General features: G+C 43.8%; 1 protein-coding gene across 2 annotated transcripts in view; it reads left to right on the top strand.

Annotated features, from left to right (window-relative positions):
* XPO6 (exportin 6) overlaps positions 1-16,161 on the top strand; it is a 100,723-nt gene that overhangs the window by 40,298 nt on the left and 44,264 nt on the right. For both annotated transcript variants that reach the window (XM_045775247.2, XM_045775246.2), the window contains exons 6-8: positions 663-740; positions 9,879-10,332; positions 13,612-13,738. In XM_045775247.2, the coding sequence (XP_045631203.1) occupies positions 663-740; positions 9,879-10,332; positions 13,612-13,738 (659 nt within the window). The remainder of the gene's footprint in view (positions 1-662; positions 741-9,878; positions 10,333-13,611; positions 13,739-16,161) is intronic.

Below are 16,161 nucleotides of genomic sequence, written 5' to 3' on the forward strand. Positions count from 1 at the left end.
CATCTGTATTATAGTATTAAGTATTTTTGAAAACACAGTATTTTCAAAAGCTTTTACGATTCATCATGTTATGTGGTAGGTTCTGTAAAGAGATACAGAGAGGAATAAAACACCGTCTCTGCCTCTAGTATGGGTTACTCTAGTCCGGGAGAAAGACCGCTAAAGCCAGCGTGTTAAGAGTTACAGTAGAGGTGTGTTTTACATGCAGGCAGAACTGAGCAGACAAAACTTTCTGGGAAAGATGACAGCTGGGTGTAGCTCTGAGGGACAGATAGCAGCTGTCAGTCTGGGGGGAAGGTCAAGTTTGGAGTGGAAGGAGGAGAGCAGGTCAGAGTTTGATGTGGAAGGAGTGACGCACAGTTCAGCATCCTTGTGTGGGGGTGGGGGCAAGGGCAGCAGAGGCCTGAGGCCGGGATCGTGTGGGACGGTGCTGTTGGCTGGGTGGGGAGCATGAGCAATAGCGGCAGGTCTGTGGGGGATGATGAATGGAGTTTGGAACATCTGAGTGGTATTGTCCAGGCGTGTCCAGTTGGACATGCAATGGAGAGAGGGATGCTTAAATACTGATGTTTGATCGGAGATACGAGATCATTTTTCTCAATCTGATTTTCATAGGTTAGACTTCATTTCTCTCTTAAACTCAGTTTCTCCTTTCTTGATAGGTATCTTGGAGACTGTCTGGGACAAACACAGCGTCACTGCTGCCACCCCACCACCATCCCCGACCTCAGGAGAAAGTGGTATGGTCTGCCCACCACGTATGCTGTTCCTCTTTTTAAATGCAGTTTGGGGTGTCGATGGGGTAGCGATTGCTCACCTATGCCAGATACAGATGCTGATTCTTCCTCGATCTAGTTTTGGCCTTTCTGCCCATGTTTTCGGAGGAGCTAGATCTGTGTAGATCTTTGTAAGGACTTGTACTTCCCAGTATATTTTGAACAACTTATGTTGTTTCTTCCTTACCCGTCAGAAATATGACACCTTTGATCTTCTGTCATCCCCCTCTGTCCCCTTCAGTTTATAGCTGTTCGTTGTCTCTTCTGGTTTGTTTTTTGATTTTTCTCACATCTCATGGTGTATTGCTTATGCTGGGGTTGGCGTGTGCCCGTGGGCTTGACAGGTCTGCTGTGCAGTGACGCAGGGGTCAAGGTCGCAGGAGCTGGTTGGCTTCCTGAAAGAGGAGGGGGTAAAGGGAGGAAGAGGATGTGGAGGGCTTTCTTCCCTACTGGGCTAGGGGAAGATGAGATCCGTGTGCAGTAATCAGCATTGACTTTACATCGGTTCAGAATAATTTGATCATGCGTGGGCATATTTGCAGTGTCACTAAGTCGTTTACTGGTGGCTAATTAGCCACAGTTCTGTTAATACCTTTTTCAAAAGTCAAAGTGCAGTTCGCCTAAAAATGGCTACTTTCAAGGATAGCTAGAAAGAGGAAGTTGTGTCTGAGCAGAAACTTTGAGTTTCTGAATGCTTGTGTTTACACTGAACGATCACAGATGCTTTTCAAGTAGAGTACGTCCTGTGAATTGCACACATTTCTTCCTCTACTGTAAAGGTTGGTATGGCTGATGAGAAAGATTTCCCCATCTTTTCCTTTACCCCAGGAAACGGGCTGTTGAAATCAGACCCCTCCAGGCCTGAGCTGTTTCATGTAGCCTGTTGTTGTGAATAAGTGGAAGTTAAAATTCTTGCAGAGCTACTGTGGAGCTGAAATTACAGCATGACGTTTGGAGGACAGCTCATAGTGTACTGATTTATTCCAAATTCCATTTATCATACTTGGATTAAAAACTGTTAAGAGAGTCATTTGTCATACTTGTTAGATTAAACACTGTTACAAAGTTTGAGAGTGTATTAAAAGCCGACAGGGATCTGAACTTTATTTGTACTTGGTAGCAGACTTTCATTTTCAACGTGGATACTTGAGATGACTTAGCAGATTTATATTTTGCAATATTTGATGATTAAAGAAAAAAATTGCAAATGAGGCAGAGCTTTGATTTTTATGAGTGTACGCTTTGGAATCTCCTGCAGTTTGGCTGATCTTAAAATGTGTCATTTCATTTAAATAATCGTTTGTGAAGATGAGTTCTGCTGGATCGCATTTGGTTTGAGGAAGGTGAATGCTGGCTTAGCAGCCAGTTTGCTCTAGTAAAACTTGTTTTACAGAGATCCTTTTCCAATGCCAAAAGCTGTGTTAACTGGCTTTGTTCAGCTGCATGTTCTGAGCAAACTCCGTTTCTACTTTGGTAGATCTCTTTTCCTGGAGGCCAGGTTGGGGACTATCAGATAATACAAATCAAAAATCTATGCTTGCCTCTCTGCTGCGCTGCGTAGGTTTTGTTGATGAGGCGAGGTAAAACAGTCTGAACTAACTCGACATTTCCATAAAAACAAAACCTCAAAGTGTGGTGCGTACTTCTTGAAAATGGCCTCTTAGGCACTATTCAAACATTTTTGAAGTCTTGAATTTTAGTATTTGAGAAAAGGCAAAATAAATGGAGACTGTTGGGGGCCTGGGAAGTGAAGGAGGCTTTTAAGCTGGCGTACTTCTCGTTAAAAACAATAGGCTTACACGTTCATGTGATACGCCTTTTTTGTCTTTATGACAGTTGCAAGCGAAGCTGTCAGATCTTGTTCCATTATTTGGACAGTGCTGATGATTTAATTAACATTTGTTTTGATGGTTTTGCTCAACTGCCTCTGTGCACTGAAGACGGCAAGTGAAGCAGTAAAACTTCTAGAAGATTGTTTAGCTTTAGTGACCATAAGCTCCCTGTTGTGGAGGAAAATCATTCTGAGAAACCTTAGTGAGTGAAGGAAACCCAGTGAGTAAACCAGATACTCCACCCATTCCTCCCCCCCACCTTTAGTCGGCACTCCCTGCCCGCCTCTTTCTGCCCGGTGCCTCTCTCTGCCCATGCAGCCCTCTGGCAGCCTTGTGGCTTTTGGCGTTTTTTTTCCTCATAAGCTTTCTGGTAACATCGTTTTTGGTCTGATCACTTTCAAAGAACAAAGGCCAGGAACTAGTGCCTGCAACGGCTACTCTAACAGTCTGGATGTAGAAAAAACTTGGTGCTTGTGGTCTGCTTCTCAGAGTAGTTCCTCAAACTGTTGCCATATCTTTTAAACTTGCCTCATTAGACCAGAATCCTGTGAAGTAGATGATGGATTTTTTTGTTTTTGTTTTTTAAAGATTTTATTTATTTATTTGTTTGACAGGGAGAGCAAGCACAAGTAGGGGGAGCAGCAGGCAGGGGGAGAGGGTGCCTGATGCGGGGCTCGATCCCAGGACCCTGGGATCATGACCTGAGCCGAAGGCAGACGCTTAACGGCTGAGCCACCCAGGTGCCCCTAGATGATGGTTTTGTCTCTCGTTTACAAACAAGAAAACTGGGGTTCATGGTGGGGGAGTCCCATCGCCAGTACGTGTCAGAGCAGGGACGGAAACCCATCTGAGCCTCGGTGCGTGGTCTTCGTCCTAAGTTTGCTTTCTCTGCCACTCTCCGCACATCTGCCCGCCTCCTTCTTCCCCTAGGTTAGAGCCCTGGCTCTGCCACGTACTCTCTGTGCCTTCCCTGACTGCTGGCTTCCTGGGCTGTGAAAGGAGAGCAGCAGTCCTCTGAGGACTGAATGGGGGAAGACGTAGCTGTGCCCTCCGCACGCTGGGGCTGTGGCTTCCTGCTGCACTGGGGCAGCCTCAGCCCTCTTTCTTCCTTAGTCTCCTCTTGTCCTCACCTCTTTCTGCTGGGACAAGTTGGGGGTCAGGGAGGAGGCAGTGAACGAAATGAAATGGTGTAAGTAACTGAGATTCTGAGTTCGCTTTTGTCGTACTGCGATGAAACATGAGACCCAGTGTTTCCCGTCTGCATGGCGCATCCTGTCGAGGGCGGATCTGTACATATACCGGCAATGGCAGGTTTCTGGGGAGCTCAGATGGTTAGAGACCAGTTTATACCTTTCTGTTTTCTCCCTGATTCTGTACATCGCAGGTCTTTGTGCACTTGCAAATCTTTTCACATATCCCCTTATAAGCTACTTGTAGGAAGATGGCACGGGGAGGGCCACTCAACTCCTGTGAGCTCATTTTCTCCCTCAGGCTCCTTGAATGGAGTCTCTCCCCATTTTGCTGGATTGAGGCTACAGTGAGATAGACCCTTCGTTCTCATTTGGGGCGAATTTTGCCCTGCAGGGGCTCTTTGGCAACATGGAGAAATACTTTGGATAACAGAACGAGAGGAGAGGGTACGACTGGCATCTGATGAGTGGAAGCCGCGGGTGCTGCTCAATATCCCACGATGCACAGAACAATAAAGAATTATTTATCCAGTGCCGAATGTCAGTAGTGCTGAGGTTGAGAAACTCGGAGTTAGTAAATGTAGAACTGAATAGAAAACATGAGATTTTAATAATTAAAAAAGTAAAAAAGCCAAAGGGATCTTTGCATGAATGCTTAACCCATGTGGATCGCTTCCACCAGAGTTGTCCACGACCTCTTGGCAGGGGTTGTGTGCTGCCGCCAGAGCCGGGCCCAGTCTAGAGAAGCTGAAGTCGTCCGCAGGCGTTATTGTCAAGGTGTACTCGCTTGCGTAGGTAGCTTGTTCTCTCGGGTTTGCATTGGCATTCACGCTGCGGCATGAAGCAGAGTCCCTCTGTTCTGGGGAATTCCTTCCCATTTCCATTAAAATACCATTTTTGAGAAACTCTTTGTAACCTGCTAAAAGACTTTGGGGCATTTAAAATTGAATAAAATCATTTTCATTGAGAACAGCCTTCAGAGATTCTTGTTTTGAGGGGAGAAAAATAATTAGTTGTCTTAACCACTTAAATAATTTTTATCTTTGCATCACCCCGTTCAGCGTTTGCTCTTGTGCCTGTATCTTTCTGAAGTTGAGGTCGTGGCGTACATGCTGTTTTACTCAGGACTTCGGATCATGCATATTTTTCTGCATTTGAATATTAGCTCTCTTCCAGATCACTTTTCCTGGCTGCATGATCTTTCCTTTGACCTGCTTTTGGGGAAGGAGCATAGGCTTAGGGGCTAGATCTCGGTTTCTGTTTCAGCTCTACTTACTAGCTGAGGAACATGGGGGAAATGCTTAATCTCTCTGTATCTTAGTTATTCTAACAGTTTGTAAATGCAGATAATACGTACCTTAGAGCTATGAGCATGAAATATGTCTGTAAAGTGCTTAGTGCAGCACTATGCGTGTAATAATAGCACTTCAAATGGGAGTTGTTCGTCACATAATTATTGTTGTTTTGCTCTCCACCCCCCACCCCTTTAGCAATCCTATTCTGGAAAAATTCTTCTAAGCTAAAGAGTAGGGACAACTTTTTTGTTTTGTTTTTGTTATTAAAGCCACAATTTTCTTTTTTCTTTTCTTTTCTTTAAGATTTTATTTATTTATTTGACAGAGAGAGACACAGCCAGTGAGAGAGGGAACACAAGCAGGGGGAGTGGGAGAGGAAGAAGCAGGCTTCCAGCAGAGCAGGGAGCCCGATATGGGGTTGATCCCAGGACCCTGGGATCACGCCCTGGGCCTAAGGCAGACGCTTAGCTACTGAGCCACCCAGGCGCCCCCCACAATTTATTTCTATTTAAAAATGTTCAAGAGACTTTAAATAGGTCCAGGGGCCCAGAGATGTGTGTTGGTTCCTCCTTTGCTAAAGCCTCCATTTAATCCTGGTTGATTCTCTGTGCTGATAATTCTTCTAGTTGGGTAGTGGTGATTTCTCTGACTCTGGCATCTTCCATAAATGGCCACCAGTTCATGAATGATGAGAAAAGCAATGCCAGAAACCGCCACTGCCATTGAATGAGAGAAAGTTGTACATATGACTCGACAGCCACTATAGCAATTCAAGAATCACCTTATTAATCCAGTAACAAACTGGATAAATATTTGCAGACTGTACCTGAACATCCTTCTTGCAGTGCTCCTTGAAACCAGGTCCTCCGATTATCAGTGTGGGTAGCTGAGATCATGATGAGTCTCCTCTAGTGTTAAATGCAGCTCTTTCGGGGCGCCTGACTCGCCTTAGGTCATGATCTCATGGGTCGTGGGATCTAGCCCATGTGGGCTCTTCTACGCTCAGTGGGGAGTCTGCTTGAAGATTCTCTCCCTCTATCCCTCCAGTGCTCTCTTTCTTCCTCTCTCAAATAAATAAACTCTTTTTTAAAAAATGCGGCTCTTTTAGGACGGAAGCCGGTGAACACCTTACAATATAAGATGTCAGGGGACAACTTTTTGATCTACTTTTAATAAATCACAAAAATCCTCATTTTAATGGCCGAGGAGATGAGGCTGAGAAAGGTTAACTAATCTGTTCGTGTTCATCCTGCATTAGTGTAAGGCAGGAGTTCTCAATAGATCTAGGGGCCCTGGAGGTCCCACAAGCCCTTTCAGGGGTCCCAAAGGTCAAATATGTCTATAAGAATACTAATACGTCGTTGTCATTTTTACTCCTTCTCTCATGAGTATACTGAATTGAACTCATTCAGATCCCACGTTGCAATTAACTTTTAAGAAATTACTAGTAGTGACATTTTTACATCGTATTAAAGAACAGCTATAGTCACCTAGGAAGTCCGCAGAAACGCATTAGTCTTTGTCAGTTGCATATCTGTATGAAGCTGTTTTCTCCATGTAGTTCAGCGAAAACAGCATATTGCAACAGATTGAAGCAGATGAGTCTATCTTCTTTTAAGCCAGACAGACATTACAGAGATTTCCAAAAATGTACAAACAGTGCTACTCTTCTCACTTATTTTTTGGCGGCAAAATACATTTTCTTCATTTAAAAATATTTTATGCTAACATGTAATGCATTTATTATTTAAAATATTTAGAATATTTGAAAACTTCAGTTTTAATTTCTATGTGACGAATATCAACAGAAATAACCTGCATAAACAAAAGTTCTTTGGCATCCTCAGTAATTTCTAAGAGTGTGAAGGGGTTCTGGGGCCAAAATGTTTGAGAACCGCTGCTGTACAGCACAAAATACAGTGTAAAAATGTAGCCAGTATTCCACCATCCAGAAATAACACCATTCCAGGTGCCTCTTTATATGTAGTTATGGAGAGAGTAAGCTAAATCAAAAGACAAAGTAGCATCGTATACATTTTTATTTTTTTTTATTTTTAGTTTTTTAGAGATTGTATTTTTAAGTAATCTCTCTATACCCAACATGGGGCTTGAACTCACGACCCCGAGATCAAGAGTCCCATACTCTTCTGACTAAGCCAGCCAGATGCCCTCAGTTTTATCTTTAATAAAAACAAATTGCAGTTTTGCCTGAGTTTAGCAAGAGGTTTTAAAACAAAAAGAATTGCTTTTTCCACAAGGAATATTGGTTTGTAAAAGATACCTCTAGGATTAAGAAAAAAAAGATGAAAAGCCCAATTTCTTACTACATGTTTTAATTCCAGCCCATATATTTTGAGACTTCTTGTTGTGAAAGAAGAGTTAGCTAGCACACCCTCTGAGACTCGTACATATGTTTAGTCTTGAGTCTATATTTAATTCAGTGCTTGCTCTAGTCCCCTTGGCACAGCTGTTCCATTCCTTTAATTCTTCATTTTTATTTATTGCTTTATTTGCATGGTTTCACTATTCAGTCTCCTCCTTAAGAAGAGTTTGTGGGGTAGGGTCGGGGTCCTGGGTGGCTCATTCGGTTAAGCATCTGCCTTTGGCTCAGGTCCTGATCCTGATCCTGGGGTCCTGGGATCCAAGCCCTGCATCCCTGCATCAGGTTCCCTGCTCAGCAGGGAGTCTGCTTCTCCCTCTGCCCCCCTCCCCCACTCGTGCACACATTCTCTCTTACTCTCTCTCAAATGAATAAATAAAATCTTAAAAAAAAAAAAAGAGTTTGTGGGCAATATATCATTTGAGTTTCTGTGTTTGAGAAGATGTCGTCTTCCTTTGTACTCAGGAGAGCTTTGGGTTAAGTTATTCCCTGCCCCAGCACTTGTGGACATAGTACTGCTGTTTGGCTTCTTGTGTACTGTGGGAAGTCTGAACGCGGTGTTTTCTCCCTTGTGTATGTGCTGTTTTTGCCTACATTTCTTCCTTATTCCTAAAATTCTTAGTATCGATTAGTCTTTATCATTTCTTCTTGGGGCAGAATAAGCCCCTTTCTTTTGTATACACACCTCTTTATTTCAGGGAAGTTTTTTTCTTGTTACAGGTTTGAATATTTGTCTTTTGTCCTCTTAAATCATTTTATAGCATTTTTGCAATCCCATTTCATTTTCTATGACTTCCTTTAGTCCGCTGCTTCTCAAAATGAAGCAAGCATGTTGGAGGTTCCTCAGAAAGTTCAGAATAGAACTACCCCATGATCCAGCAATCACACTACCGAGTATTTACACAAAGAATACAAAGACACGAATTCAAAGGGATGCTATGTTTATAGCAGCATTATTTATAATAGCCAAGATATGGAAGCAGCCCAGGTGTCTATCAATTGATGAATGGATAAAGAAGATGTGATATATATATATACAATGGAATATTGTTCAGCCATAAAAAAATGAATTCTCGCCTTTTGCAATGACATGGACAGAGCTAGAGAGTATAATGTTAAGTGAAATAAGTCAGTCAGAGAGGACAGATACCATATGATTTCACACATGTGTAGAATTTCGGAAGCAAAACAAGCGAGGAAAGGAAAAAGAGGCAAACCAAGAAACAGACTCTTAACTATAGAGAACAAACTGGTGTTTACCAGAGGGGAGGTGGATGGGGGATGGGTGAAATGGGTGGTGGGGATTAAGGAGTGTACTTGTGATGAGCACAGGGTGATTAAAATAAAAACTTAAAAAAAAACACGTAAAAAAATTAAGCATAAGAATCACCTCTTGGAGAGTAAAAACAGGTTTCTGGGCCAGCGCCCCTCCAGGATCTTCCACAGTACATGTGGGGTGGGGCCTGACAATTTGTATTTCTGACAAGCTCCCAGATTGTGCTGATGGTAGACCTAACCTCATGTAGCCCAGTAGTTCTCAAAAGTTTTAGTCTCTGGACCCATTTATTCTTTTTTTAAAATTGAAATATAATTGACAATATATTTCAGGCGTACAACTTAATGATTTGATATGTGTTAAATGTTGCAGACTGATAGCAAGAGAAAGTTAACATCCTTTACCACACATAGTTAAATTTTTTTTTCTTATGATGAGAACTTTTAAAATTTACTCTCCTAGCAACTTTCAAATATATAATACGGTGTTGTTAACTAACTATAGTCACAACACTACATGACATCCTCAGTACTTCTTTATCTTATAACTGGAAGTTTGTATCTTTTGACTCCCTTCACCCATTTTGCCTACCCTGCCATCCAGATCCCTTTATTCCTAAAAATTATCGAGGTCCTCAAAGAGCTTTGTGGGTTATATCTGTTGATATTAACACTGGGAACCTTTACATTGATTCTTTTAAGATTTTTTTTTTTAATTTATTGGAGAGAGAGCGAACATGAGCAGGGGAAGGGCAGAGGGAGACGCAAGCTCCCCGCTGAGCAGGGAGCCTGATGTGGGGCTCGATCCCAGGACCCCGGATCATGACTTGAGCCGAAGGCAGACGCTTAACTGACAGAGCCACTCAGGCGCCCTACGTTGATTCATTTAAAAAGAACTGTGATAAACTCTACATATAAACAAATGATATGTTTTCATGAAAAATACATTCTCCAAAGCAAACAAAAATTTACTGAGCACGGAGGAGTGTGAGTGGCTTTATTTTACATTTCTGTAGGTCTCTTTAATATGGAGCTTAATGAAAGATGGCTTTTACTTTCTCTCTGTTGTAGGTAAATGTGTTTGTAAGAGACTCGATAGTGTGTATGTTAAAAGCTTTTTGTATTTCCAGGTGACTTACTGAGTAACCTGTTGCAGAGTCCTAGTTCAGCCAAACTGTTGAACCAGCCAATCCCCATCCTTGATGCGGAGAGTGAGTATATCTGTTCCCTGGCCTTGGAGTGCCTGGCCCACCTCTTCAGTTGGATTCCTCTGTCTGCCAGCATCACCCCATCCCTCCTAACCACCATCTTCCACTTTGCGCGCTTTGGCTGTGACATCCGGGCCAGAAAGATGGCATCAGTTAACGGCAGCAGCCAGAACTGTGTGTTGGGTCAGGAGCGCGGCCGGCTTGGGGTCCTGGCCATGTCCTGCATCAATGAACTCATGTCCAAGAACTGTGTGCCTATGGAATTCGAGGAGTATTTACTACGTATGTTCCAGCAGACTTTCTACCTCCTGCAGAAAATCACCAAGGATAACAATGCCCACACGGTGAAGAGCAGGCTGGAAGAACTCGATGAGAGGTAATGAACACAGGTGTGGAGTCGGCCATGTCCTGAGAAGGGGCCGTGACTGTGTATCGCGGTGTGCTGCATAGTGTCTGTAATCCTCTTTGGTTTCAGAGTGTGGGGCTCCTGACGAGGAACGGGCAGGTAGGTGTGTACCAGTAAGTCTGAGCTTAGCCGGAAGGGCTAGGGTGGCTAGGGGGCTGAGTCGAGCTGGGAAAGTGACTGTGGATTGTGTAGGTGTGATGTCTTTTCGCCCTTCTGCCTCCTGTGTCCTCCCTTCCGCCCTCTCCCCCGCCCCGTCCTCACGATTCGCCTGCAGGTCTGAGGTGGCGCAGGAGCCCAGTCTGCTGCTCGTGCGTAGCCAGGAACGTGAGAGGAGGCCGTGGAGGTACAGGAGCTCTACTCCCCCCTTTGCACTTGACGTCGCCCGTCAGTTTTTATACTTTTCCCCAGTGGAATTGTGCAGCGTAGAGGAATGTTGTTCCTTTCAGCTTCGTACAGATGGCACACTGCCAGCCAGAGAGAGAGGTGTGAATAAGGGCACGCATTAATGTGGCACGTGACACACACGTGGGTTTCTCTGTTCCCTCCCCGGGAGTGGAGCCGAAATGACCTTGCTTTTCTTTCCGAAGCGCTCCAAAAGACGACTCCACCACGGGACCCTGAGGCGTGGTCCTGTGGGTGATGTCATTGATCTGTCCTACAGCTTTCCGTGATGCGATGCCACTGTCGTGTACAAGCTAGAGGGAGCATTGGAAACTTACACGCAGGCGGATAAATCATATTGAGTTAGAAAATATTTATAGATGGCCAGGCAGCAAATATTGTTAATATTGTAATCCATGTTCCTTGGCTTGTTTTTTGTTCTTAAGCGACGCAGAGTTAAGGCATTTTCCTTTTCCTTAGAGTAAGTAGCAGAATATAAAGTCGAGTGCTTAAAGACCGTCTTAGTGCTTTTTAAGTTTAGCAATTTTATTAAGGGTTTTCTAAAGTTAAAAATGTGGATTCATAAGATTCTTTTGGTTTGGTTCATTGTAAACAAGCGTCGTGTGAAATTTTCTTTGTATAATCACAAAAGAGCTCATCCGTATGGTGATATGTTGGTTTTATTTTTCATTATTTTGTAATAGCTTTCTCCATGAATGCAAAGGCATCAGTATGCAAACACACAATTTTATATCCTTTCTAGCTTTGGTTAAGAAAGGCTGTATTTTCATATGTTAACAAAAAGTCCAGCTGCTCGCACCAACTGTCAGGTATCCGTTGTTTTGAGTTTTACTTGTAGCACACTGTTCGTGATGGCTCACGTTCGGGCGGTAGAGAAATGTGCTCACGGGGTATCCGTGTAATGCTTTTGTTACGTGTAACTTTTGTGCTTTTGGTTTTATATTTTAATCCTATGCTTCCTCTTGCCCTGAGAAAGCTGAGAGGTGCCCGGAAGCAGAAAGGTGACCTGAACAGTACTGTGTGCTTGCTTCCTGGCTCTGGCCCCCTGCCCACTAATTCTAAACAGCTAAGTCCATTCTCAGTTGTTTAGGAGCTTCTGACCCAGGGCCTCTGCTCCTCTTTCCTCTAGTGCCTGTTTCTAACCTTCCACTGCTCATTAGCACCTGTACCAGAAGGTGGGCAAGGGAAAGAAAATGAGGTGAAATAAAATCAGAGTTTCAGCTACCGAACGGCCCTTGTCTTTATGCTTCAAAAATTGGGTTGGAGAGTAAAATAAAATGGAGGCAGTGCGGCATTTACCCAAGACTTCTCTTTATTTTATGGGTGGCGGGGAATCGAGTGCGTCTTCCTAATGACGGCTCTGAGTAGCCACAGCAAAAGATCATGTGAGAAGCAGAGCGCGGAAGGAGGAGCTCCCGCTCTTGAGTAGTCACGATCCAAGGCATCGGAGAGAAGGCTCCTCGTACTTGACTCTCTCTAAAAACAGTCGATTTGAATGCCTTACTAAGTGTTTCGAGGGTTTGGTCTGATCCACAGAGATGGCCATTCCCCTTATCAAGCAAATTAAAGGTTTTTGTTTTTTTTTTTTAAACTGCAAAAAAGCTTACACATGTCCGTGTTAGCTACTAGCCGTGTGGAGGTCAGCTAGGTGGGTTGGCTGCCCTCAGGGTGCTGGGTCCCAGAAACGGTAGGGGACATTTGATTTATGGGTCGATTTTGCTCTTCTGAGTAGTAGTCTTTTTCTCCTCCCTTTATTATTTTGCATAATCTTGCTTTCCAAAAAAAAAAAACAAAAAAAAAAGCTTTTTGAGCGGTGAGTTTCAGAATTGCCTGTAGCCATTAATTCATTTTTGACTAAGGCCTGTAGTGAGTCTTTATCTTTGCTTATCGGTCTCTGAAATGTGATTTATGAGGGTATGTCCATCTCATTTTCTAATCACCTTTTGGTATTGAGGGGCTTACAATGACAGTTTCTGAAATGTGAGAGTGATGATGTGCTGTGTGTTCAGTAACAGCAGTCTCTTATCCTTGCAGCTGGGACCCACACTTCTCTGGGAAATGATACTGTGAATACACATGAATTGGGGAGTCACTGTGCTGTGAAAGGAAAGAGCACTGGCGTGGGAGTGGATGGGGGTCCCACTCTGCCGTGAGCTGGCTCAGCGACCTCGGGGCGGGGGGGGGGTCACTGTATCTCCCTGGGCCTCGTCTGGCCAATGAAGCACCAGACTCCGTTATCCCCGAGGCCTGTCCAGCTCAGGCCTCCCTCCTCCCTTATTTCTGCAATCACTTTCAGAGTGCACTGGGGTGTACTTGTGTTTAATTAGCACTGGGAGCCAGAGGGTGGGGGAAGAATGCGCATTAGGTTGCAAGCCTGCATATACTTTACCTAGATGCCATGCCTTTGGTCTAGCCTTGTTTTGTTTTTGTTCTCAGCACATTCATTTTAGTATTTTGGCCTCTTAGCAAAGACAACCAGCCTTCCAGACTTAACACACTGAAATGATGTACGTGCTCTGCCCATTGGCTTTCTAGTCCCATGTCCTGTCCCTTGAACTGGGTCGTAACGTGAAGGAGTTAGAAACCGTGAGAGCGCTAGTTGATAAGATGCCTTAATAGATAGTGTCTGAGGATTAAAGTTGCTTTTCTGCTATGTTTCAGGTGGTAATGGAATGAAGGGTTGCCTGACCTGTAGGTAATTGTTGTAGGCCTTTCTATTTTTAACTGAAAATATATTTTAAATCTGTATAGTTCTGTACTGAAAGAAATTTGGATTGAATTTGAGTTTTCTTCCAGGGAGGTGGCTGGGATTTTGAGAGTCACCCTTCGTCTTCTTGTCTTACTTAGCTACATCGAGAAGTTCACTGACTTCCTGCGGCTCTTTGTGAGTGTCCACCTGAGAAGAATCGAGTCCTACTCCCAGTTCCCCGTGGTGGAGTTTTTGACGCTCTTGTTCAAGTACACGTTTCATCAGGTAAAACACCAGAACTCGCATTCTTCCCCTCCAAAAAAAGTCTGCTCTGTTTCTTTCAGGGGAAAGAGCTTCTTTATTTCCCAAACATTTGTATAGTGCTTACTTGGTGAAAATTAACACATGTATCCTTTATAACAACCCTTTGAGGTGGGTATTATTAACTGTCTCCATTTTCCAGAATAAAGAAACCGAGGCACAAAGAGTCACTTGCTCAGGGTCATATAGTCAGTAAGCGATGGGGCCAGGATTTGAACTCATAGAGTCTGTGTTCTTAACCACTGTTTTGCTGGGGAAGCAAAAGATGGAAATAGACTGAAATAAGGGCCTTTAGTTCTATTCCGTAACTGTCACTAAAACTTCCTGCAAGGAGATTTTAAGTAGTGAAGCTCTCAAGAGTTAACGTTTTGGCGGATCCGAGTTTTGCCCCCATTCAACGGACACTTTTTGAGCTTGTCTGTATATTGGGGCTAGACATATAATCCTCACAAGCAAAGTCCGTGTCTTCATTGAGTTTACATTTTGTGACCCAATGTCTTTTATTTATATATATGTGTGTGTGTGTATATATATATGTATAGTATTATATATGTATAAATATATATATATATATTTTAAAAGCTTTATTGAAGTAAAACTTATATTTTACAAAATTCACCCATTGTAATTGTACAGTTCAGAGATGTTCAGTTTATAGACTTGTGTAACCATCATCACAGTTGGGTTTCAGACCTTTCTATCGTAACCTATCCCACGTGCACATGTGTGTATATGATTTATTTTTTAATTCCAGTATAATTAACGTGCAGTGTTACGTTAGTTTCAAGTGTACAGTGTAGTGATTCAGCAATTGTATACATTACTCAGAGCTCATCCTCTTGTGTCTTTAGAATAGGTTTTTATTGAAGTAACCCATACAGAGAAGTGCACAAATTATACATGGGCAGCTTGGTGAATTTTCCCAAAACAAACAAACCTGTCACTGCCACCTTAATCAAGAAATAGAACATTACTGCCAGCACCCCTGTATCCCTTCCCAATCACTTCCCCTTCACTTCTCCCCATATGTAACCCCAACCCTGCCTTCAGTGTCCCAGATTAGTCTTGCCTGTTTGAGACTTTTCTAAGTGGAAGTATCCAGTATGTATTTTCTGGCTGGCTTTTTCATTCAGTGTCCCAACGTTGGTGAGATTCACCTGTGTTGTATGTGGAAGTAGTTTGCCCTCATTGCTTTATAGTAAGTCGTTATCTCCAAATCCATTCCATGGCTGATTTGGGCTGCTTTGGGGTTTTTGGTGATCCTGAATGCTGTTGCAGTGGACGTTCTCTTGCATGCTTTTGGGTGTCCCTGTGGAGCTCTTCCTGTTGGTGTATCCTGGCGATGACATTACTGGGTCAGTGAGGACATGTGATTTTATAAGTAGACTTTTTTGGTAGTTTTAACCACTTAATGTTGCAACTTAGTGGGCTGGAAGAGAGACACAGATCTAGACTGGGAGGGGTGTGTGGATGTGGTTGACGGTATGGTGGTGAGCTAGGTTTTCTTGGGGCACATGAAAGTAAGCGGGTAGTGGGTAAGGGTGACCTGTTCCTGGGAGCAGCGGGGAGGGTGCAGCGGAGAAGGGAGGACCAGGGTTGAGAAAGTGTCCGGAAGTCTGGTAGAGGGGCCAGTAGGCGCGGAGCTAGAAGGGCGGCACGCTGAGCTCACCAGACCTAAGAAGGAGTGGAAGAGGTGACCGGATGTGGGAGGGTGAGGAGGTAGGACAGAAGCATTTGAGGTGGGAACATTTCGAGATGGATCCAGAGAAATGGATCCAGAGGGGACCAGGAAGAAGGGATTTGGTAGGCACCTTAGAGTAAGTGTAGCAGAAAGAAAAGAGATGAGGAGCCAGTGCTGAGGTCAGAAAGAAGGGGTTCATTTGGGAAAATGGAATGAAAATGTTTTGCTCTGTGTGTAAAGTTTTCTATCTGCCCTTTATATGCCGTATAGAAAAAAGCTACATAGAAGTTGTTTTTTTTTTAAAGATTTTGTTTATTTATTCGGCAGAGAGAGAGAAAGCATGCACGCATGATCGGGGGAGGGGCAGAGGAGAGGGAGAAGCAGGCTCCCCACTGAGCAGGGAGCCCAACGTGAGGCTCGATCCCAGGACCCTGAGATCATGACCTGAGCCGAAGGCGGACGCTTAATGACTGAGCCACCCAGGCGCCCCCTAAGTAGAAGTTTTAAAGTTTGCAGGTCTCATACCTACTTCTTTGGACCTGGACCCAACAAACAGTTCTGTGTTTGAGCTCTGGTTATTTCTATGAGGCCTGTGTCCTTGGACCAGTCTTCTTAATGTCCTTAGCTTTAGTCTCCTCACCTAAGGAGATGGACTGTGGTAGGCGCCTTCACAGTCTGGCCCAGTGTTCGTCATCTGTGGTCCCCT

Source organism: Ursus americanus, chromosome 2 (genome assembly GCF_024610735.1).
Source record: "Ursus americanus isolate L20-20 chromosome 2, mUrsAme1.1.p, whole genome shotgun sequence".
Lineage (NCBI taxonomy): Eukaryota > Metazoa > Chordata > Mammalia > Carnivora > Ursidae > Ursus > Ursus americanus.